This window comes from Tamandua tetradactyla, chromosome 2 (genome assembly GCF_023851605.1).
Source record: "Tamandua tetradactyla isolate mTamTet1 chromosome 2, mTamTet1.pri, whole genome shotgun sequence".
In the NCBI taxonomy this organism is placed as follows: Eukaryota; Metazoa; Chordata; class Mammalia; order Pilosa; family Myrmecophagidae; genus Tamandua; species Tamandua tetradactyla.
The window spans coordinates 167,182,487-167,207,865 of NC_135328.1; the positions used below are offsets into that span (position 1 = coordinate 167,182,487).

General features: G+C 46.1%; 1 protein-coding gene across 1 annotated transcript; it reads left to right on the plus strand.

The window, feature by feature from the left end:
* Positions 1–109: 109 nt before the first annotated feature.
* CYB5RL (cytochrome b5 reductase like) lies at positions 110–22,430 on the plus strand. The gene is made up of 7 exons (XM_077149561.1): positions 110–165; positions 5,944–6,252; positions 7,895–8,043; positions 11,126–11,213; positions 14,879–14,983; positions 18,116–18,319; positions 19,205–22,430. The coding sequence occupies exons 2-7, from the start codon at positions 6,061–6,063 to the stop codon at positions 19,406–19,408; spliced, it is 942 nt and encodes a 313-aa protein (XP_077005676.1). The 5' UTR covers positions 110–165; positions 5,944–6,060; the 3' UTR covers positions 19,409–22,430.
* Positions 22,431–25,379: the final 2,949 nt, after the last annotated feature.

Below are 25,379 nucleotides of genomic sequence, written 5' to 3' on the forward strand. Positions count from 1 at the left end.
TAGCTGCCACTTCAACCAATCATAGTCACGGTCTATACCTTGCGCCACGCCTGCAGCCCTTTCTCTCTTTCTTATAGGTTGAATCCGCTAAGCGTTCCCGCCCCCCTCTCCGAGGGGAGGTGGAATCTGTAGGATCCTCCTGTGAGTCGATGCGCCCGAGTGTAGGTGAGTGACCGTGTTAGGGGCTGGGGCGGGACTAGAATATCACCAGGGCTTCATACCTGAACTTGAGCATAGCTTGGGCAAGTCATTTGCCTCTTGGTGCTCCTGGCTGTAAAAGTAGGGATTGAAGTGTCTAAGCCAGCGCACCTGGTACTGCGCCGGGCATGTAGTAGGTGTGCAGCAAAAGTTTCCTTTACACCCACTTCCCCCCGCCGCGGGCGCTTCCATCGTACCCCTCCCCTGTTACCCCACGACAGCTCCGCGGCCGATTACCCCTCTGGTTGCACCCCTTTTCGCCAATGCCGAAAATGAGTTATCTTCCTCCCTTTTCGTCTGGATCTCAGTTTCCACTCGCTAGAAGCAAGGCCAGAGACGGCAGTGTTCCTTTGTTCCTTGGTTAACACTTTTTCAGATGCCCATTGTGTATCAGACACTGTTAAGCACCAGGTTTGCATTGGTGAATAAAACATGTGGGAAGTAGCGCTTACAATTTAATGGGAAGTATGGACACAAAACAAATAAATAAGGAAATTGCAACACACACACACTTCCTGTCCCTTTTTCTCTTTAGCACTTAACACTAACCTACTCCATATTTTCCGTTTTGCTCTTGTGTAATGACTGTCTCTCACCCTAGAATGTCAGCTCAATGCATACCAGGGTTTCTGTTTCTTTGCTGTTGTATCCCTGGCTCTTGGAACAGTTCCTGGAACATAGTAGGCACTCAATAGATATATTTAATGGATGAATATGTGATAGAAACAAATAGGGTGCATGATAGGGAATGAGAAGGAGGCATTTTAGGGAGGGTCTCTGACAGGAGGTGACCATTAAGCCAAGGCCTGAAACTTGGAGAGAATCCTCCAGGCAGAGGAAACAACATGTGCCAAGGACTGGCTTTCGGATGGTGCCTTTCAGATTGAAAAAGTATAAGCTGAGAGGAGGCATGACCTTTGCCTTTAAAAAGTTTATCACCAACATTGTCAACTTCTCTTCTAATTCCTGAAATACCAGAGGAAGTGAGACTATTAAAACATAGAGGTTAACTTAAGGCAAAGAATGATATAAACAATCCTCACCCTGTATACCAGTTTACAATTAACAGAGCACTTTCACTTATCTCACCTTGCTTTACAAAAACAATGGGAAGTAAGAAACTGGCATAAAAAGGGGACCAGACCCCACTCACTCATGGCTGGTACATAATATGCAATAAAAATGGATTGGATTAATGTAACACCCTGCTAGACTGTAAACTCTATGTAGTTAGGGACCTTATTCTGTTTACCTCTGCAGTATCCAACACCTAGTGTTGTGCCTGGCTGCCAGACCATATTTGTAAACTGATGAGCAGTTACCAGTCACCTGGATTCTTCCATATGCCAGTCCCGTGCTTGTAGAATACAGAAAGGAATTAAGATACTATCCTTGTCCTCAAAGGGCTCCCAGCCTGGTAAATCTTTCTTAAGTCATAGACCTCACAAGCATTGGAACCAGGTTTTCTGACACCAAACCCTTTCCTCTATAAACGAAAAATTTATTTCATGTATAGGAACCACCGTTATAAAACCAGTGGTAATAAGTGGTAAGAGAATTTGGATAAGGCCTAATCAGGAAGAGCCTTGGGCACCAGGCAAGGAGATTAGATTCTGTCTGTTAAGCAATGGGGAACTGTTGAAGGTTATTGAGCAGGGGCTGGTATGATCAGAGCTGGTGGCTGGTGTACTGATAGGTAACTGGGGAAAAGACTGGAAGCACATCGTTTGGAACTCTGAAGCTCTGGTGTGGATGGGGATAAGGAGCAGGAAAAGTGAAATAAATCTTAAATGTTAGGATTCCTGGGAAGTGATTGGGAACCAGGAAACTGGGCTTCCCTGTAATCCCAGCAGATTTGGTGGTTTGCCCTTCTGCCGTCTCACAGATTTGGCTTGCATCTCAATCCTAGCACTTTATGGGGAAAAAAAAAATAGACTAGTTGGGAGATTCTGAAGTACCCATAAAGTTCTGTGATGGCTTGAAAAGTTGGACCCTGCTCTGTGCCAGCCCAATGCCAGGAACTGGGAATTGGAGATGAGGTTCCCCTGCCTGCTCTCCCGAAGCTCATAGTCTAGGGAGAAAGAGCACCACTCTTGAAGCATGAGAGACCCAGGCATGTGTTCTGGACTTACCACTTCTGGCTTCCTGATTTGGGCCTCAGTTTTTTCCCCTGTAAAATGGGGAAGAGCATGGTCTACTTACCTATAGCTGTTGAGAGGATTAAGTGAGACAATTTAAAGCACTTAGCATAGACCGTGGCCTAGTAAACTGGTGTCTTTTCTTATAATGGTTACTATCTATTTAGTGGCTGATTCTCCCACTAGGCTAGGAGTTCTTCCAGGGCATGGATGAGTGTCACTCATCTCTGTGTCCCAGCCCCTCATGAAACAGCTCCTACCTAGTAAATATTTGTAGCAGGAATGAATGGAAGGAAATCAAAGCCTGGGAACTCTTAGAGATCATTGCATTTTAGAGATATAATATTTACATTGATTTAAGCTTCAAATAATACTTTGATAGCTGTGAAATCAGCTTTACCTCTCAGTTCTGCTCTCAATACCAATAGGAAGGAAGCACCCTCTTTTTTTTGCACATGGAATTTTTAATGAATAGCTTGCTTGCGGGTGAGATGGTCAAATAGTTCTATTTCTATATCATCTGGAGCTCTCGATGTAAATATGGAGAACTCTAATGAATCCCAACCTCCCTTGCAGAAACATCTCAAAATGATTCATAGTTGTTTAACCTTTCCTCACTGATCTGTCTTTCAGACTGTGTTTACTGAACAGCCCTGAAATAAAGTTCCCTTTTTTCCTTTTTTCCCTCCCTCCTTTCCACCTCTCTCCCAACTTCCTCCTTTACTTCCTTACTTCCGTATAACACATATTTTAAAACAGTAACCACTCTGCTGTTTCATGAAATGACTAAAAACCAGGTTTCTGACCTAAAGGAGTTCACAGTCTCAAAGAGAAGAAATACATGTATTTTTCTGAACAACGTGAAATGCCGTAACATAGAGGTTCATTCATTTAAAAAGTGTTTATTGAGTACTTTTGATGGGATGGACCAAGTGCATTTGGTGCTCACAGGAGGGAGTGAAGCCAGGCAGCCTTCACAGAGGCTCCAGGCTGCATCTTTTTCTGCTACTCAACCCCACTCCCCCTTGGTGTCAGAGACCTAACTCTCCATCTCCAGATTCATATATCAATACTTGTTTTATCCAACTGACATCTGGATTTTGCACTTAGATGTCTCACGGGTGCTATAGGCTCAGTGTACCTCAAACTGAACTTACAGTCTTTCCCCTCTACCTCCTTGCCCCCAACTGGATTTCTCCTGAGCCCACTGTCCCCCAAGGGCCCAAGCCAGAGACCTGATGTCCGTTCAACCCCACCGTCTCTTCATCCCCAACATCTAGTCAGTCCTTGTGTCCTCTTAGCTCCCTCTTCAGCATTTCTCTGATTGACACCTGTCCCCTGATCCCACCTAAGCTGCCCTGGTCCACATCCTCGTCACCTGTCACCTGGACTCGCACAACCTCCTCCTCCTGTTTTCCTACGTTTGAGAACAATGTATCATGGGTAGTTAAGACTGGAAGTTCTGAAACCAGACAGACCAGAGTTAGAATTCTGGAGCACCATTTTTGGAGCCATGTGACTTGAGTAAGTTATTAAACCTCTCCAGACCCCAGTTTTCTCATCTGAAAATGGAACTACTAGTACTTCCCTTGTTGTTGTAAAGACCAAATGAGATGCAACAATTTGGTGGATGAATCTCACCTACAAAGCTGAGTGAAAGAAGGCAGATGTAAAATAATACATTCATATCACTCTGTTTATATAAAGGTGTTCTAGTTTGCTAGCTGCCGAATGCAATATACCAGAAACAGAATGGCTTTTATAAGGGGAAATTTATTGTTGCAGGTTTACAGTTCTAGGCTGTGAAAATGTCCAAATTTAAGCAAATCTATAGAAATGTCCAAATTAAGTCACTAACGAGGTTACCTTCACTCAAGAAAGGCCTATGAAGTTCAGGGTTTCTCTCTCAACTGGAAAGGCACGTGGTGAACATGGTGACTATTTCAGGCTTCTTGTTTCAGGAAGCTCCCCCAAGGGTGTATTCTTTCTTTTTTTTTCCCCCCTACTATTTATTTTTATTCCATATATTCTCCTCCTTCGTTGACAAGGTAGATAAAAGGAGCATCAGGGCGGGCCACGGTGGCTCAGCAGGCAGGAATGCTCGCCTGCAATGCCAGAGGACCCGGGTTCGATTCCTGGTGCCTGCCCATATTAAAAAAAAAAAAAAGGAGCATCAGACACAAGGTTTTCACAATCACACAGTCACATTGTGACAGCTGTATCATTATTCAATCATCCTCAAGAAACATGGCTACTGGAACACAGCTCTATATTTTCAGGCAGTTCCCTCCAGCCTCTCCATTACATCTTGAATAACAAGATGATATCTACTTGATGCATAAGAATAAGCTCCAGGATAACCTCTCGACTCTGTTTGGAATCTCTCAGCCATTGACACTTTGTCTCATTTCCCTCTTCCCCCTTTTGGTGGAGAAGGTTTTCTCAATCCCTTGATGCTAAGTCTCAGCTCATTCTAGGGTTTTTCTCAATCCCTTGATGCTGAGTCTCCGCTCATTCCAAGATCTCTGTCCCACATTGCCAGGAAGGTCCACACCCCTGGGAGTCATGTCCCACGTAGAGAGGGGTAGGGTGGTGAGACTGCTTGTTGTGTTGGCTGGAGAGAGGGGCCACATCTGATCAACAAAAGAGGCTCTCTTGGGGGTGACTCTTAGGCCTAAATTTTAAGTAGGCTTGACCTATCCTTTGCAGGGTTAAGTTTCATATGAGCAAATCCCAAGACTGCGGAGGGTGTATTCTTTCATCTCCAGAGGTCTCTGACTGTGTGGGCTGTTCTGGTTCTTGTGGCTCTCTAAAAAGGGACTCTCTTCAAAATATTTCCTCTTTTAAAGGATTCTAATAAACTAATCACAACCCACCTGGAATGGGTGGAGTCACATCTCCATCTCATCAAACGTTAATACCCACAATTGGGCATGCTACATCTCCATGGAGATAATCTAATCAAAGGATTCCAACCTACATATCTGAATAGGGATTATAAGAAATGGTTGCTGCCACAAGATTGGATCAGGATTAAAACATGGCTTTTCGAGGGTTCATAATCCTTTCAAGCGAGCATAAAGGTTAAAAAAAGAAACAGGCAACACTGAAATATAGTAGTAAGGGTTACAGAGATAGGTGGCAAAACTAAGGAAAAGCAAAGAACTGATTGTCAGCAAAGTGAGAACGGTGGTTACCTGTGGGGCAGGGGAGAGAACTCTGATCAGGAAGGAATACACTGGTGGCTTCTGGGATGCTGGCAAGACTTTTTAATTGATTTAGTGGTAGATATACAGGTGTACTTTTATAATTATTCATTCAATTGTACATATATTTTTCTGTACCTTTCTGGATGTGCATTGACTTCATTATTTAAAATATTTTTGTAAATCAACAAGATAGCCTAGGTAAAGCACTTGGTCTATAGGAAGAGACCAGAAAACCACACAGAAAACCTCCTGTGTACCTGCCCCCCCAACCAGACCAGGCAGCAGATTCCTTGGCTGATTCATCTTGTCCCCAGTGTTTGCAAAGAGCCTGGCACTAGCAGAATGAGAGGAATATGAAAAGTGACCAGAGTGTAACCCACTGGATTTCCCTCTTCTAGGCTGGTAAGGGAGCAGGGCCTGAGCCTGTGGCCTTCGAGATCTGCTCCGAGAAGAGCTCCCGGTTGTCCCTCTCTCTGAGGCTCTTCCTTCCCTGGGCTGTCCAAGTGCCACTGAGAATGGGTGACAGGGAGGAAGAGGACGAGGAGGAAGCCTGGCTACAGCTACGGCCTGCAGAGCCCTTGCCCTCCCAGTGCTGCGGCAGTGGCTGTTCGCCCTGTGTGTTTGACCTCTATCACCGAGACCTGGCAAGGTGGGAGGCAGCCAGAGCCAGCAAGGACAGGAGCCTGCTGAGTGGGGAGGAGTCACAGGTGAGGAGGGCTGTTCCTCAGACAAGAGGGCCCAGGCAGCAGAGTCTACCTGGCCTCAGCTCTGCTCCACCGTCACCTCATGGAGCAGACTAGCACATAGTAGGCACTATGTAAATGAGGGATATTATTGGTTTCTTCTCTGAACTTTATTGATTTTTTTCCTCCTTTTCTGAGTTCCTAGGGGACTTGATGGCCTGGACCAACGAGGTTAGCCCTTTATTGTGATGTTTAAGAGGGTTCACTATTACTGTTATAGACTATCAGAACGTTGTATTGTACAGATAGGGATACCGAGGCCCTGTTACTCCTGTCCCTATGTACTGGCCTGGTTTTGAATCTGTCCCCATCTTAGTCACCCATTGTCTGTGTCCCTCCTCCCACTTCCAAAGCACTGCGTCTCTGTTAATGTGGCATGGTATTGCCATCCATTTTTGGTGGTGATGGCCTAAAAGGAAAAGGATCCTTTCCATCATTGGGATGCAAACTGGGCTAAAGCTTGCCCTATTGGCACAGAAGAAGCACAAGCTTTTGTTTTGCTTTTTGAGCTCCAAAGCATGGCTTTACATTTATCCCTATTAAATGCCTCTTTTAAAGTTCTGCCACTTGGAGGTGGTAGTGAAGACCAGAGTCCTTTAGCCTCTGCCAGTGACTGAGGAATATTCTTGGCAACCCCTGCGGTCCTCCCTGCTCACTGGCCTCTGTCCCCACATGGCTTACCCCCTCACCGCTTTCTGATGTCTCCTCAAAAGTCACTTTCTCTGAGAGGCTTTCCTAAATGCCCTGCCCATCCACCCATCCCTCATCACTCTTCCCTCACTCTGCTTCATTTGTTTACTTAACACTCAGCACCACCAGACATCGTCTGTATTTACTTGTTTCTTTGTATATTGTCTCTCTCTCTTTCTCTCCTTGCTAAAATGTACATTCCGTAAGAAAAGGGCTCTGTCTTGCTCACTGCTCTGTCCTCAGTACTTCCAGAAATACCTGGGATTACAGTTGGCACTCAATAAATATTTGTCAGATAAATGAACAAGTTCCTCCTATATCCAGTGGGAGACCCTCCAGACTCATTTTCCTCCCATGTATCAGAATCCAGATTTTTCTTCATCCTCCCAAGGGTATCCTGCCACCTCCAACCTATGGATATTCATGTGTTCATGCCGAGTCCTCTATTCAGGACACTTAGCTCCAGTCTATGAAAGACCTAACCAATCTTCCGGCCTTTAAAATTCTGATTTACACAATTTAGAAATTGATGGGACCTTGATTATCTAATACAATGTCCTGTTTTTACATAGGGGGAAACCAAGGCCTGAGTGGTAGAGACTTACTTGTCTAAGGTCACACTCTGAGCAGAGATTCAAATTCCTATCTTTTCATCCCAGTGCCCTTACTATTCCACTCCAGGGGTAAAACACAGGCTTTAGTGTCCAGCCTGTGCTTTCTCCTTGGGCTAAGAGGAGCCATGAAAGACTTAAGAGGAGGGGAAGTTCAATGTAAAATCCTTGGGCATTTGTAAATCAGAGCATGACAGGAAAGTAAGGTGGGGCTACTCTCTATTGTATAGAAAACTAATAGCTGAGACAGCCTCTCTTTGGAAAAAGCCCTAGCTTATGCCCTTTTGGATCCTTTGCTATTGCAGACCTGTTCTTCCATATTGAGCCAAGAGACCTTCCTGGCTTTTAGCATCAGTGCTGTGGACAGACTCACCAAGGACACCTACCTCGTCCGGTTCTCACTGCCTGGGAACAGCCAGCTCGGCCTGCAGCCTGGCCAGCACCTCATCCTACGGTACTCTCAGGTAGTGGGAGGACTGAAGCTTTGCCATTGTTAGTTGTGTAGCCTAGTTCAGCTTGCTTAGCCTCCATGAAGCTGTTTTTTGTCATCTTCAAAACAGGCATAGTAATACGTAACTCAGAGGGCCCTTTGATGGAACTAGAGAATGCATTTTCATAAATAATAATAATAATAGTGAACACATTTATAGCATTTAGTAGGCAAAGCATAATGCTGTGTGCCTATATGCATGAACTCACTTAACCCCACAGAATGCTATGTGCTAAGTACTGTTATACCAAAAGGAAACTGAAGTAAGGTTTAGTAATTTGCCCAGGGCCATACAGTTTGCAAATGTTGGAGCCAAAATTTGAAGGTAAGCAGTTTGACTCTAGAGCCTGTGGGATTAACCTCATTATGATTAGTGCCTGTTGATATACAGGACATTGTTACTGAGAATTAGGGACTCACCCAAGATCACACAGCTAAAAAATCATGTAACCAGGATTCAAATCCAGATAGACTAGCTCCTGAGTGTACACCCTTAGTCACTCCTCTGAAGTTCCTTCTTCTTCTCAGCCTACCTTTGTTCTCTATTCCACTCCCACCCCCACCCCCACCCCCAGTGCCTACCCCTACCTGCCCAGGGTTATGGATTCCACAAGGTTTATTTCCTGGGCTCATTTAATGACTTTGTTTTATTCTACAAAGGATTAGTATCTGGGGAAGTAAGAATTTGATGTAACCAAAAAACAAATCCAGAGAAACCCAGAGTCTAATTAAAGAAGGCACAGCAGGGAGAGGAAATTGCAGGGGGCTTAGAGGACTCCTCCGTGACCTTGGCAAGTCATGGTGCATAATGGTAGCCACGGACGAGATCTGAATGCAGATACGTTTATATTTGGTCCGTTATGTTTCTAAAAGTTTTGAATAACTGATAACATTTACAAATTTGGAGCTTTACATAGAAAATCTTGGATTTCCTTCATCTATGAAAAATGGGGATACCAGGAAACTGGCCTGCATTTTCTCATAAGCATCCATGGGTGGGAACTGGGTAGTGCTGCTCCCTGTAGGCAGGGCGTGCATCTGCAGGTGGCCCTGTGGATATCTGAGGTGTGTCTACCTTGGGTAGATAACAATAGTGATTAAGGAGCTGGGTGCAGCAAGGGCTCTGAGAGAGATAAGGGGAGGGAAAGGAAGAGGAAAGAGGCTAGGGCAATTCGCAGGTGTTTGACCTGGGATGACTCACTGAGATGGAAATTCAGGTGGAGCAACCAAGTGTGGAAAAGGCATTGAGTTTGGCTCAGAAGTGTCAAGGCATCTGAGTGGAGGCATCTGCCAGGCTGTTAGCACTGTGAGTCTGAGGCTCAGGAGGGAGTTCTGAGCTTCAGATTGGATTTGGGGGTCAGAGCATATACTTAGATAGCATTTGGGGTCACATGTGGCATGGAAATAAGAAAGGGAACAGGGCTGAACCCTGGCAACACTGACATTTACAGTGTTGGCAAGAGGAGGAAAAGCCAGCAAAGGAGACAGAAGGTACGGCCAGAAAACCAGGGGAGAGCTTATTACTGATAAAACTTTTGCCAACGTGCCTTGCATTGGCCCCTGGTGTTTGTGTCCAGCTTGTTCTGAGCCATGTATCTGGCTGGCAGTCCTTGAAGCTTACCATCCTAGTGGGAGGGAAGGACAACAGGGCAGTTAACTGTCCCCTGCAACACTTCAGTTCCTCTATCCATAAATCAGGGATGCCCAGAACTCCCTGCCTCTAGGTTGACCCCTTGCCTCCAAACTCTCTGCCACTCCAGTGACATTCCTAACACACATATGACCAGGCCACTCCCTGTTCAGACATCTTCTGGCACTCTACATTACCTCCACAGTGACATCCTACCTCAAGCCCCCCAGCTTCCTTTCCTTTCAGGTTCTTCTCCCTCCCCCTCCTCCACACGTACCCTTTATTCCAGCCTTATCCACTCACCATTGCCTCCCTTGCCCCACATGGTCCTACCTCGAAGCTTTTGCCCAGACTATTCCCTCAGCCTGGAATTACTTCCCTTCCTGTCCTGTTTCCACCTTCCAGTAGGCTGCTGGAAGTACTCAGCTCCAGGAAGCCTTCTGAGGATCCCCAAATGAGAGGGCTTACTCCCGCCATTACATGTCAGTCTTTACCACTCACAGCAGATGTCATCGTGTTCTTTGCCTTCAAGCCATGTCTTACATTCATTTCCCCATTTGTTCACGCATTTATTGAATGTTTAGGTCCAGCCCCCCTACTTTTGATACATTGGGACAGGACCTTTTTCATCTTTATATACTTCAAAGGAGAGTTTTACACATAGTAGGACTTGAGAAAGGAGTTTTTAGAAGCTCCTGGGAAGTTCTGAGGAGTAGCAGTGAAGAATCCGGCACTGGAGTCCAATGAGCCGGGATTGAATTCTAGCTGTGACCTCAGGCAGGTGACCTTCGCCCTTGAGCAGTGGTAGCCTCATTTGGGTCGTTGTATGAATTAAATGAGACAATGCATAAAATGTGCCTGGTGCATCATAGGCATTTGATACAATATAGCTGCTGTTATTATTGCTCATGATTATTATCCTGACTACTTGTTGATAACAGTGTTGAAAGGATTCGTGTGTGGGATGTGGCTTTGGACTAGGGGCTCTTTGAGCATGCTTCCAGTTCTAATGCGTCTGGCATGAGGTAGGAAGTGTTGAATAAATGTTAGTAGTTGTTTTTATCATTATCATTCTATGGCCCAGGAAAACCACAGTGATATCCCCAAAACAACTGACATCATCAGTGTACTTTTCAAAGCACTTGCCCATCTGTATTTCCAATGGAACCACACAACAGTCTCCTAAGGCTGGCAGGGCATAGATAGTTGTCCCCATTTTACAGAAAGGCCAGCTGAGGCTCCCAGGGATAAAAGACCTGCCTGGGGTCTCATAGCTGGCACATGGCGGGGCTGGAACCCACTGTCTTTTCCTCTGCGCTACCCCGCCTGCCCCTCAGTGAGGACCACTCTCACTAACCTGGCACAGAGTAGGTGCCTACTTGTTGAATGCCTGATTGATTGCTTTCTCTTTCCCAGGGGCACAGTGGATGACTTAGAAATTCAGAGAGCCTACACACCGATTAGCCCTGCCAATGCAGAAGGGTACTTTGAAGTTTTAATTAAGGTGAGTTGACTCAGGCAGATCCTCTAAGAGGCCATGGACTAGTTCCTATGTTTATCAGCTAGATCATGGTGGGAAATTGCCCACTAATGTGGGAAAAGCCAGTGTTCACATGGAGGAGGCAGTCTTGAGTGGGGAGTGGAGGGAGACGAAAGGGGCCTTCTCCCATCTTCTCCTTTCCAGAGGAAGGGAGCTGCTGGACCACCAATAGAGGGCATGGTCTTGACAGATGTTACCGAAAGAAAGATTAACCTGAGAAAGGTAAAGCTGCTCCATCTCACCTCTTCACCGGTTGAGTGAGAAGGCTTGAGTAGTGAGTACCCTGCCGGGTGGGAAAGGGGAAACCAAGTCACTGGGCAGCTACTCTGTGCTCCAGAGGTGAGTCAGACACTGCTCCTGCTCCCAAGGAGCCCAAGTCAGGACAGGTGACCAGACCAGGACAATACAGCACGATAGACACTGTGACAGGGGAGGCCTCAGCCCAACTCAGGGCAGCTGGGTGTGCTGGGAAGGCTGGGTGGGCTTCCTAACAGAACTGTGCATTTCATCTGTGTGTTTAAGGAGGGAGGAGGGGAAGGAGAAATGTGAGAAAGACACTCTCAGCATCTGGAACAGCAGGTACAGTGGCAAAAGAGGCATGATTTTGGGACCTGTTAGTCATTTATGCTGGAGCCAAAGGAGGGTGCACCAAGGGGACAGGGTGCAAGTTGGGAGAATCAGGCAACAGGTGGAACGTGGAGGACCTTGTGGACCCAACTAACCCGAGATCACCTCTCAGGAGCAGGTCAGGGAGGGGTGAAGAATTCTGAGTTGGTCTTGCAGAATGAGGAAAAATTGGCAGTGGCGGGGAACAGCACTCCAGGCTGAGGGGACAGATAGCCGAACACAGGGAGGGGTGAAATAGAGTGTTCTGGGAACAGTCCATAATCTGCAGTGGGGACAGCTGGAATGAATAGGGGGTTGGCAGAGACGAGATGAACAAAGGGTCTAGATACAAAACCAGAATCGCAGAGAATAGGCAATAAATGTGTAAGTCAGGAAGGTCCGGTTATGTGGGAAAAATAATTATGTTGAGCTACGTGAAATTGCTGTTACCTTTTAAACATTTACTTACAGAAGCAGCAGTTTCGTATGGGTCAACCTAATATATAGTGCTAATCACTATTTACCAAATAAAATCCTAGGGTTTTGGATAAGAAAAGCTTTCTTATCATTTTTTCCCTTGTAGGTCAGGAATTATTATTCCCATTTCATTGCTAAGCAAACTGAGGCCCCTGGAGGACCCAAGCTAGTAAGAAGGTTGCTGGTGGGTGAGCCCTGGCCCCTGCCTCCAAGACCCCAGCGCTCCAGTTCCCCCCTTCCCTGCCTGCCTTCAGAGCCCCGGTGTTTATTCCCTCACACATAAGCTTGGATGGGATCCCTTCTCTACACAACTGTTTGTCTGGGAGATTCCACAAATCCTCTCCAAATGGCCTGCTTCCCCAAGCTGCTTGTCTGGGTGAGTTTCTATTGAAAGGATAAGCCTGAAGACAGCTCTTCAGGGCAGCTGGATTTCTCCCAGCTGCAAGGCTGATTTTCTCCTTCGTTTACCGGAAAGCCTCTCTTTAGAGAGATGCTTAATTATCCCTAAGCCACTGGCTAGGAAGAGCCAGAAATGTCTTTGCGAATTGGGAAGCCAGGCAGGTTTTTTAAGGCTTACCCTCCCATGTAGAAGGGGAGGAGGAACTCCTATTTCCAGAGCCCCTTCCGGGCACCAGGCAGTACTGCTGGCTCTTTTTTTCTCATCTCATTTCAACCTCATAACCACCCTGCAAAGTAATATTATCCACATTTTAAAGATGAAGAAACCAAAGCTCAGAGAGATCATGTTATTGTCTCACCAGGACCTTTTAATTTCTTTATGAAAAATAAGATAGCATCAAAGGACAAATTGTGAAAATGATAAGATGTAAGTCTGAACTTATTTCAAGTGTTGTCAGAGAGCTGAGGGGTGTTGAGAGTGATTTTCGCCTGCCACCTGCCTCCTGGAGATCCAGCTGGCCTGAATATGCGTGAAAAGGAACCTTCTCCTTGAGTCTGCCTGGCTGGAGAGCATTCCTAGGTTCCTGGCTCCCTACCGTGCTGCCACCCTCTTGGTTTCACCCATAATATTTGGGTATTAGGATCCCAAGTAGAAGAACAGAAGTTCAATGTGAGTTCTGTTTAACAAATGGGTATTGAGCATTTCCAAGCACTTTGTGGGTGCTGGAGACAGAGAGAAGAATCCTTCTCTTCTCCTTGGGTACTTTCTCTGCCATAGGGCTTCTAAAGCCACAGCTGGGGTTGTGCCTTTTCCCAAGCCTGGGGCCAGAAAACAAGGCATGCTCTAAGACACAGCCTCCAACAAGTCAGGAGAAATGAGGTAGCTATGCCTAAAAGTAGGCCTGGTGACCAAAGGCCAGTCTCTCCCTCAAGCTTGGTTATAATCTCATTCCACATACCCTTTCAGTCCTGTCTCCCAGTACTACCCTTCTCCCACTACTCACTCCCCCATGCCTCATACCCACAGAGGCCCCCTTGCTGTACCCAAACCATGACCTGGATGTCCTGTCCCTGGCCACACCACAGCTGACACCCAGAATCCTCTCTCTGCTCCTACGCCTATCCTCATTGAACGCAGTCTTGCCCATCCTTCAAGGTCCAGCTCACATGCTTCCTCTTCCCAGAAGCATCCTTGATCCCCCCACCCCATGGAAGTGACTGTACCTCCTCAGGGCTCTCCTAGCACTTGAGCCTTCTTGTGGGGTATTAGGTAGTTTCTACCTGCCTCTGTCTAAGGCCTTGGTCCCTCCCAGATTATGAGCTTCTTGAAGGGAGGACCTGAATCTGGATTAATTGGCTGATTGATTAATTCATTCAGGTATTTATTAAGCTCTTTCCATGGTCCAGGTGCTGGCTGCCTTCATGGAGTTTACTGTCCAACCAGGCGCCGAGGAAATCTAGGCTACACTCCCCAGAGAAGGAATCCCCTCCACAACCTTCATTTCTTTATCCAGCTGGGAGAAGGTGTAGGGTAGTGCAGAGAGTACAAGCAGGTGGCCTGCAGACTGAATCCAGCCCACAGATATATTTGGTTTTGGCTTGCCTGGTGTTTTAAAGTTTGAATTAATTGCTGACATTTCAAAAATGGGAAATTTTACATAAAAATTACTGCCTTTCTTAGAAAATTGAGAATCTGGCAATATCAGGCCCACAAACCATGGACTGGAAAATGAAGTGTCTTCTCTCTTTGGAAGAAGCATTCACTTACCAACTTACCAGAAACACCACCCCCTAGTGTTTTCCTGGTACTGAGACTGAGTGTTAATTGCCATTAATCATTTTATACCTGACTCTTCACTCAGTTATGTTGCCTACGTGGTCTCTTAGGCAGGTGGGTCTGAGATTAGTGTGGTTAATTCCATAGGCTCTACAGGTTGTCATTCCAGAATCGCCGTTTACCTTCAGCATACATTTCTAGGTCTCATCTGAAAACTGGGAATGACAGTACCAACTTTGCCAGGTGATTGGGGGGATTAAGTGAGATTAAAACACTTAGCATGCAGGAAGAGCTCCATATTAATGGCTCATGTAGTTTGTAGTGGCAGGATGTGCCCGTCCCACTGAGGTCTCCCTTTGCTTGCTTCCAGTGCTACCAGACTGGGCTGATGTCCCGGTATGTCAAATCCTGGAGAGCAGGAGACACAGCTTTCTGGCGAGGACCATTTGGAGGCTTCTTTTATAAACCAAACCAGGTCAGTGCTAGCACTCTAAGTCCTCAGAAGAAGGCTCTCAACTCATCCTCCAGGACTGTGGTTTTCATATTATGGCCTTAGATCCTCACTGTGCCATTCTTCCTGAGCGCAAACCCAACGCTGGGAATATCCTTGGAGGTTGGACGTGGAAGGAGATGGAATAGGGATCAGTAAACAAAACTTCCTGCCCATCTTCCCAAGTCATCCATGGCTTCCCACTTACTTATCAAATCGAGACTCATGTGCATGATATTGAGGACACCTATACCATCTGACCCCAAAACCTTCCTCATTTCATATTCTAGTCACGTGACTATAGAGACCACTCCTTAAATACATCCCATAGCTCACTGTTCAGGAGCCCGCTGCTTTCCAACTTAGAAATCTCTTCCCCTCATCTTCACAGTATGTTCAAATCCATCCCTGACTTTCCCAAGAAGAATTCATCGTATCTTGTCAGTTGGTGCCTATTTGGAAAGCAGATCGGCTATACGTACCAAGAATCTTAAGAATCTTCAAATTCTTTGACTCACATTCACTTCTGAAATTCTATCCTATGGAGAGAATCCAGAATGCTAACTCTTTTGCACATGTCCACAGCAGCTTGATTTATAATAGCAAGAAATTGGAGAAAACTGAATATCTAATAGGAGAGCAGGTATATAAACTGGGCTAGAGATACTGGATAGAATATTATCCTGGATTTTAAATTGATGTTTATAAATGATGTTATGTACTTATGCTTATTATATTCAACTGACAAATACTAGGTACTAAATTGAACACACAATGGATTGAGAAGCTATATTAAAATGTACAGGAAAAAAATGGAAAGAAAATGCAATGAAACGTTAGCAGTTCTGGGTGGTGGAATTATGAATGATTTTTTTGTTTTCTTCATTATACTTTCCAGATTATCTGTAATGAACACCTATTACCTTTATAATTAGGAGAACAAAGCAAAATGAAAACAAATGGAAAAGAATGAATCATGCCTTCCTCTCTGTTCTTTTTAATTTAAAAATAGCTTTTATTGGTTCTTTTCTTATTACAAATGCAATACATGCTCATTACCAAAAAAAAAAAAAAAAAAAAAAAAAAATCAGCAGGTAAAGAAAGGCAAAAAGAAGAAAATAAAAAACACCCACAGGCCATCTACCCAGATGCACCAGTTTTATCACCTTCGTGTATATCTTTCCAAATCCTTTTCTTTGGTGGGTGTATATACAAGCACCACACACACACAATATGTATATCAGTATGTCATAATATCACACACTGATGTAGTACCTCCTGTGCTAGTCTCTGATCTTAGTCCTGTCTATGTAGTGACTAATCCTCACAACAACTCTTAGGTACCCTTATCCCTATTTTGCAGATATGTGGTGTACAAATATTCATACTCTTCCTCAGCATTCTCCTGGTATTAACTGTCCTCAGCCTTGCATTTTAGCTGAGTATATCCGTGTTTCCGCAGGTCCAGTGTCTGGCCTGGAATGGATACTTGATAAATGATATCTTGACCACCTTTTCCAGGTGCCTGTGGCTGCTCCTCTGCATCCACTGAAAACCACTGGAAAGGCCCTGAATTTCATATCTAGGGAGCGCCAAGCCAAGAGGAAAAGAAATGATGTCTTACACACTAGCATTCAGCCACAGAACTTCAGCACAGGCGTGGCTCTGCTGCCACGAGGACACTCAGGGTGTGCTCCTGCCATCTTCTCAGCCCTTTTGTGCCTCTGTATCATCTCCATCTTAGCCCTGGTCCATTCCTTCGTTCAGCAGGCATTCACAAATATCTACCCCAGGCCAGACCCATGGGACCCAGAGATGCTCACAGTGTAATGGAGAAGACAGATACACAAACAGATGACCACACAGTGTAGCCAGTGTCATGAAGGGGGATGCAGGGGGACTTTGGGAACACGAAGGAAAGACCCTTCACCTGGCCCAGGCTCAGGGAAGCCTTCCCAGAAGAGAACCTGAGCTGCAAAGGGAAAAACAGGTATGCGGCAGGTGCCAAGACCTGGAGGCTGGGAAGAGCACAGATATAGGACAAGATGACGTGGCTCAGAGGCTTAGGGAGGGGAAGGAATCTAATTTTATCTAACTCGACATTTCTGAGATAGACACTATACTGGAGGGGCTGGGGGTAATGCTATTACTTTTTACCAGTGAAGAAACCAAGGCTCAGAGAGGTGAAAGACCTCTCCTAGATCATAGGGCTGGGGATTTATATCCAGGTCTGTATGTCTCCAGAACTCCTTCAGGAAGCATTGCATGTAGCAGTGTGGTGTGCAGTAGCTGTCAGTAGAGCTAGTGAAACTTGGACTGCATTCACAGAGGCCTAGTCTCTGGAATGAGGGAGCTGAATATCTTACTGTGTCACTCAGCTACCACCTGGAATGGTGTTGATCTTCTTTCAGAGGCAGGCATGTATCCAGAGGCCTAGAGTCAGGAAATCAGTTCAGTGAGATGTGTTTGATGGAAGTGGGTCCTCTTGGGATGGAAACTGACCTTTATGACTTTTCTGTGCCAGGCACTAAGTATGTTATTTCATTTAGTCTAGAGAAGAGCAGGCTCAGGGGCCCCAGCCCAGGTCCCCTCAGATGTCTGCAAGGTTGCCCTGGGGCAGAAGAAGCAGGTCAGAGGGCTGGGATGGAGGAGAGGTGGGGGTGTGGCAAGGCTTTGGTGGGGGCAGGTTTCTGCTCAGTATGAGGTGGGAAAGATCTCCTTGCCAAGAGGGGTCCATCTCTAATGGAACAAGCTGCCTTTAGGGGCAGTGGGCTCCCTGTCATTGGAACCATGTGAGCAGAGAGTCCTGTGGGGTTGCTTTAGAAGGCAACCAGTCCCCAGTATAGTAGGGGCTACACTGTTATATTCACCTTCAGCCCCCAAATTCCGTGATTTCTTTCACATACCACATACTGTATGTGGCCTTTTACAAGCAAGGATGGCTTCCTGGAGGAGGCACAGAAGAGAATAAGATGGGTAAGGAACCCAGAAAGGGCAGTACGGGCCAGGCCAAGCAAGCCCAATAAAAGGCCCTATAGTGAAGTGGTTGGAGTGAGACCCCTTGTCCCAGGAATACCCACCAATACATCTCTGTCTTGTGCCCTTCCTGTGTTCCAGTATGGTGAGCTCCTCATGCTGGCTTCAGGCACAGGCCTGGCCCCCATGGTGCCCATTCTGCAGAGCATCACAGACAATGCATATGATGAGACCTTTGTTACCTTGGTTGGCTGCTTCAAGACCTTTGAGGGCATCTACCTGAAAACCTTCCTCCAAGAGCAGGCCCGCTTCTGGAACGTCCGCACCTTCTTTGTCCTCAGCCAGGTAAGCCTTTCCTGATTGTGACTTTGCAATCCCCTTGCACCATCCTGAGGACCTGCTGTGGCCTCTCTGCCCATGCCATGATAAGGTTGAGGACCCACCATGTGCCAGGCAAAGAGGAAAGGTGTTATCTCACATTCATCATACAGATGAGGAAACTGAAGCTCAGGAAGTTGAAATGTCATGCTGCTAGGTAGAGGTGAAGCCAGGATTTGGCCCCCAAACTGTCTAGTTTCAGAGCTCCAGCTCTCATCTGCCAGGCTTTGTGGCCTCCCATCCACCCTCTGGCCATCAGCAATTCTATGGCATGGGGCCTGGTTATCCAAAGGCCAGGCTACCTCTAGGCTGTGATATAAGCTCCTTGAGATAGGGACCATGCATCTGAAACACCACTCTCTCTCTCAGTGTTTAACACAGGGCCAGGCACAGAGTAGGCACTCCATGAATGCTGGATGTAGTAAACTGGACTAGAGTTCATTGCATTTATTAAGGTCCTGATCATACAGACTACCAGTCATGGGGAGAAAACATTCCCCCCAGAGTGACAGGTACAGCAGCTAATGAGATGCAGGGTAAAGGATAGGTGACTGAGTTCTGGTCCTACCACTGCCCCCACCCCTGCCTTGGGTGTCCTGGGAGAAGTCCTCTCCTCCCTGTGCCTTATCTGTGGTAGGAAAGGGATGTAGGCAGGTAAACCTGCCTGTATGCTTGTTAGGAAGAAGAGGAGATGCGTTCAAGCATGAGGAAGCGCCTGGCTTGTGGTAGAGCTTGGTGATGGTTGTTTTCCCACTCCCTTTGCCTCAGTTTCCTCATTTGTCAGAAAGGAGTTGGCTGTGTGAACTCTGAGGACCCTTCCCATAATCACACTCCTATTTCTTTTCTCCTCAGGAGAACTCCCCAGAACAGCTTCCCTGGAGTTACCGGGAAAAGACCTGCTTTGGCCGCTTGGCGCAGGACCGGATTGAAGAGCTGGTCGGCTCCTGTCGGGGAAAGCCATTTGCATTAGTCTGTGGCTCAGCTGAGTTTACCAGAGACATGGCCAGGTGCCTGCTGTGCGCGGGCCTGGCTGAGGACTCCTATTTCCTTTTCTAACCGTGGCCCGCCTTCCTTTCCAGGCATGGCTTTCAAAGCCCACGCCAGGGGCCTGCTACTGGGATATAGCAGGGAGCGTAGGCTGGAATGAGAAGACATGGAGTCCAGGCCTGGCTCTGCCGCTCACTTGGCAAGTAACCGTGGACAGGTGACTTTACCTCTCCCAAACCTTCATTTCTCCTCTATTCCAAGAGGGTAACAAGACCCTCCTGGCATCCTGCTGTGAGAGAGGGGACAAGGGGTTGCACTTGCTTCAAGGAGGAGAGTTAGCCAGCCTAGGAGACAGGGAGGACTTTTCAGAGGTAGCAGAGTCCGAGCTGAACCTCAGGCATGAATAGAAGCTGGGCGGAGAAGAGGTGGGAGTAGTTTCCTGGGTCCTTATAGGACCCTGCAGTGTAATTACTGTTTCAGGCTTGCTTTCCCTGGAGACTGTGCCTCTGCTGGAGCCTCAGCTCTGGCTTAAAGTAGGTGCTTAGTAAGTGCTTAGGGGATGGCCAGAGAAGAGACTGGGAACTTGCCTTGTGTACCTCCAGTGCCATGAGCCTGACACACTGAGTGGCTTTGGGTTCTGCAACTTGGCCACATTCTCAGGATGAAGTGGAGCCCCACTTACCTTTATTTTGTATTGGCCGGGAGTGAAGACCAGGCTCCACGTCTTTTCTGCTGCGAACCACTTTGTTCTGAGTCTCCTGTTCCTGACTCAAGAGTCCATTCCCCAGCAAAAGAAAATGCATGGGTGGAAAACACCCCTCCCTCCTCCTGCAGGCAGCCAGCTCTATCGGCACCTTCAGCTCCAGCGCCCTGGCGACGGTTGCTATGGAGATCTAAAGATAGAGCAGGAGTCAGGAGACCTGGGTCCTTTTTCCCTGCTCTGCCCACTGAGCAGCTGCTGATTCCGGTCCACCCACCCTTCCCCAGCCCGCTCCACCTCCTCCATCCTGCACAGGGTGTGCCCTCCCCAGGGAGCCAGCCGCTCCTGGGCAGCACAGTGCAGTTAATGAATTCTGCTTTTTGCAGCCTGGGCTTCAGTGTGCAACACTAGCTCAGGCCGGCTATAGGCGGTCCCAGAAACAGAATATTAAGTCATGGAATCAGAGAATCATAGAATCCCAGAGTTAGAATTCTCCAGTCAGAATCACAGTCTTCATCATGTTAAAGCTGAAAGTTCAGGACTCCAAAAAGCATCCAGTCTAACAGATTCATATAAATGGGAAAGCTGAAGCCCAGAGTGGGAAAGTGACTTGCCCGTGATAAAATAGCTTGTGGCAAAGCCAGCACCAAAAGCCAGGTCTCCTCATTTCCACCCCGAGCACATTCCTCTGCACCAGTGCTTTCTGGGTAGATCTCCAGGCTTCCTCTTCAACCAAAGTAGTTCTGCTTTTGTTCCATTTATATAGTGGGTCTTTAGTAATTTTCATTCGGAAAGGAGGGTTTTCCTGCCCCTTCCCCCCTAAAAAAAAAGTTACAAAAAAATCTCTGTGCTGTTCCATGTTCAACAAATAATCACAATAAGCAGGTGGAAGGTGATGCAGAAATTTTCCAACTATGTTCCCAAGAAGGAGTCTGTGGTCAAATAGATGTGGAATCCAGCCCAGGACCTTCAAGAATCACAATGTACATTAGTATATGAAGGCTCTGAAAAGACCAACAGTAAAGAAGCCCTTTTCATTTGTTTAACCCAGAGTTTTGCAAGCTAATTTAACTCCTGAAGTGAAGACACTTTCCTTCTTAAGACTCTTTTGAGATCCACATTCCTTGGGATACACTTCGGAAAATGCTAATCTATTTCAAAGCCTCTTGTTTTAGCATAGGGCAATGAATGGGAAAGGCCTTAGCAGGAACCATAAGCTATCACTGCCCAGCCCTGTCACTTGGGCAAGACATTTGGATGTCTTTGTCTTCCGCCCCCTCCTCTCCCTCAGTTAGCAAGTCCTATTGACTCCCCATTTGCTGTCCTCACAGGTCCCCCTAGAGTGACGGTTATTGGCCAGACTCTGTTTAGGCACCAAGGAAACAACAGGGGACAAGGCAGTCCTTTTCCTCGGGGAGCTTACAACCTAGCAAGGAAGGCAGAAATTACACTTGTAATTCTAAAAGAAAATTGCCTCTGCTACTGAGGAAGGAGCCGTCCCAGGCAAGACTCATAATTAGGGGTCCTAAGGGATGGACAGTTGGGAATGTCCTTGTATGTTTGTCTCTGTCCTGGCCCACTGGTGTTTAGATCTTGGATAGGACCACCAGTGGTAACCTGCAGCCCCTCTCATCACAGAAGGTGTCATTCTCCCCTTCCCTTCACTCCATATCAAATCTGTGCATTCTGGATACCGGTGGATTCTCCTATCATGGAGCATTAGTGAGGACCCAGCTATGCCCTCGGTGTCAAAATGCCAAAAGGGTGCATGTGCTGGTTTGAAAGGACATATGCCCCCTAGAAAAGCCGTGTTTTAATCAAAATATCATTTCGTAAAGGTAGAATAATCTCTATTCAATACTGTATGTTTGAAACTGTAATCAGATCATCTCGCTGGATGATGGGATTTAGTCAAGAGTGGTTGTTAAACTGGATTAGGGGATGACATGTCTCCACCCATTTGGGTGGATCTTGATTGGTTTATTGGAATCCTATAAAAGAGGAAATATTTTGGAGAATGAGAGATTCAGAGAGAGCAGAGAATGCTGCAGCACCACAAAGCAGAGGGTCCACCAGCCAGCGACATTTGGAGATGAAGAAGGAAAACGCCTCCGGGGAGCATCATGAAACCGGAAGCCAGGAGAAAAAGCTAGCAGATGACGCTTTGTCCACCATGTGCCCTTCTAGCCAAGAGAGAAGCCCTGACTGTGTTCGCCATGTGCCTTCTCACTTGAGAGAGAAGCCCTGAACTTCATCGGCCTTCTTGAACCAAGGTATCTCTCCCTGGATGGATGCCTTAGATTGGACATTTCTATAGACTTGTTTTAATTGGGACATTTTCTTGGCCTTAGAACTGTAAACTAGCAACTTATTAAATTCTTCTTTTTAAAAGCCGTTCTGTTTCTGGTATGTTGCATTCCAGCAGCTAGCAAACTAGAACAGTGCACATCATTGGAAATTTGAGAGTTCCTGGCTGGGTGCTGTACCTCACAAGAAGATAACAGTTAGCCTAAGAAGCTGAGAAAAAGACTGGCTGGGATGTATGAGGACAGACTTCTTTGAATGGTGGGAGATCATGCCTGATGATGTCCCTGCTGCATGTTGGGGAGTGTGTGTTGGGGGGAGGTGCGCTGTCGATATAGCAGTGGGAGAAGGCAGGCTGGGTCTCACCGGACATTTGAACTAGATGTGGCATAGTGTTTTGTCTGCTCCAGGGATGCCAGAGACATCTAAGATTATGTATGACATGAGCATTCAGTAAAACAACAGCTAAAGGAACTAGGGGACAGATACTTATAGCAAAAGCATCTGCTTTGGTTCAACCCTCATCATGTTTAGCCTGCACCACTTCAGCGTTCCCCTATTTGGCCTCCTAGCCACCAGTGTCTCTCCCTCTTAGCCTCCCCACCACCACCACCGCAGCCCAACTGATTTTTCTAACATGCACATCGGAGCTTGTCACTTTCTCACTTAAAGCCCTTCAGTAGCTTCCTGTTGCCCTCAGTATATGGCATAAACCCCTTAGCCTGACAGCTTTGCTCACTTCTCCAGGTTTATTTTATGCGGCTTCCCCTATCACCCCCAATTCTTATGTCCTAAATGTGTTCTCTTGCATCAAGCCCTTCACAGTTGCTGCTCTCTCTACCTGGACCATTCATCTACCCTCCGTGCTCCACCTGCCTTTCTTTGCCTCCTCACTTTTGAGGACTCAGCTCAGGTGTCAGTTCCTCTAGGAAGCCTTGACTGCCTTTCCCACGTGAGGCTGGATCAGGGGTCTCAGCGGTGAGCGTTCTGTTTCTGCCCTCATCAGACTGTCTCGTTTGGGTGTAAGGACATCAAGGCTCGCCCCAAGGCCTATTCATTGTATCCGAATGTAGGTGGGTGCAAGATACATCCTGAATGTCAAATACCTGCATAATAAGCAGCTAATATTCTTGGAGTACCTTACAGGTTTGTGTCTATATTGAAATATGTAATTTTCGCCAAAATGCCTGCTATTTTATTACCCCAAATTACTGATGAAGAAATTAAGCTTGTGAGACATTAAGTAATCCTCCAAGGTCATATAGAGGGATATGAATTCCAACATGTAATTGTTGTTAAGGTTATATGTAGCACATGAGTTCACCAGGAGACATGTATAAAGATTTTTATTGCTGCGCTGTTGGAAATCACTGAGAATAAAAACTACCTACATGTTCATCAAAAGGAGAATGGAAAAATAAACTGTTCTGTATTCATAAGTGGAATACCATACAGCAGTTAAAGTGAGTGTCCTAGATTAGATCTACATATATCAACATAGACTAAATCCTGAAAGCATAATCATTGAGTGAAAAACAAATTGCGTGGACAGTTTAAGGGGAGTTCAGTGGTAGAATTCTCTCCTGCCATGTGGGAGACCTGGGTTTGATTCCTGGACTATGCACCCTCCCCCTCAAAAAAAAATTGTAAAAGGATAGGTATAGTATAATTCAAAATCCATGCACCCTTTCTGTACCATTTTATTACAAAAACGTCTGAAATCAATGTGGCAAGCCTCACGTGGGAAAGGCAGTCAAGGCTTCCTAGAGGAACTGACACCTGAGCTGAGTCCTCAGAAGTGAGGAGGCAAAGAAAGGCAGGTGGAGCATGGAGGGTAGATGAACGGTCCATCTGGTACATTTGGATATGGTAGGTTGGTTGTGTACCCCAGAGAAATACTTGTTCTTCATCCATTCCTGTGGGGATGGACCCAGTGTGAACAGGACTTTCTTGAAAATATTATTGATTTGTGGCCCAACTGAATGAGATTGGGTCTTAATCTTGTTACTGGGAGCTTTATGAAGAGAAAGTCAAATGGAGAAGAAGCCAGTCAACGGAACCTAGAAGGGAAAGGAGAGGACATAGCCATGTGACAGCAAAGCCAAGGGCCAAGGACTGTGGTAGCCAGCCCCAGAGGACCACAGTCTTCAGGGAGAAAGGATCGCCTTGCTGGTGCCTAGATTTTGGAATTCTCCAAGTCTTAAAACTGAGCCAATAAATTCCTGTTGTTTAAGCCAACCTGTTAATGTGGTATTTGTCTTAGCAGCTGGGAAACTGAGTCATGAATGATGGATTCACCCATGTCTGCTATATTGTTTTCTATATTTTTCTGTATTTGAAATAGTTCCATAATTAAAGATTAAAAATATATATATTGGGCAGGCCATGGTGACTCAGCAGGCAGAGTTCTCGCGTGCCATGCCAGAGACCCAGGTTCAATTCCCAGTGCCTGCCAAAAAAAATAAAAAAAATAAATTATATATATATATATATATATATATATATATATATATTAACCATGGTAACACCTGTGAGTTAAAGTGAGTGTACTAGATTAGATCTACTAATTAGATCTACTACTAGATCTACTACTAATCTAGTAGATCTAGTAGATCTAAAACTGTGCCTAGAACAGTTTTCAGTCTGTTTAAAAATATTTTTGAGCACTTACTATATGTCAGGTCCTGTTCTAGGCACAGGAGACACCACAATAAATAATGTAAACAATCCCTGGCCTTCACAGCTGGCCATTCTTCTTTTACTGCTAAACTCAAATTGACTTTTTAGATACCACCATTTGGGACTCTGTTTTTTCCTGTTAATTTTTTGTTTTGCTTTGTTTTCCTTTTTAAATGAGACAGATCTAGGTTCAAGTCTCTTACTGATTCTGTGAGCCAGGGTAAGTTACTTGGCTTCTCTGAGCCTCAGTTTGCTTGGCCATAAAATGGGTGTGGTAGCATCACCTCCTAGGATTGTGTGAGGATGGGGGAAACGTGTGTGACACTCCAAACACAGCAGCCAGTCCCGAGTGGGTGA

Coding starts and splice junctions, on each gene's coding strand:
- CYB5RL (XM_077149561.1), top strand. CDS start 6,061: ATGGGTGACAGGGAGGAAGAGGACGAGGAGGAAGCCTGGCTACAGCTA. Junction 11,214..14,878: donor ACTTTGAAGTTTTAATTAAG/GTGAGTTGACTC, acceptor GCTTGCTTCCAG/TGCTACCAGACTGGGCTGAT. Junction 14,984..18,115: donor TCTTTTATAAACCAAACCAG/GTCAGTGCTAGC, acceptor CCTGTGTTCCAG/TATGGTGAGCTCCTCATGCT.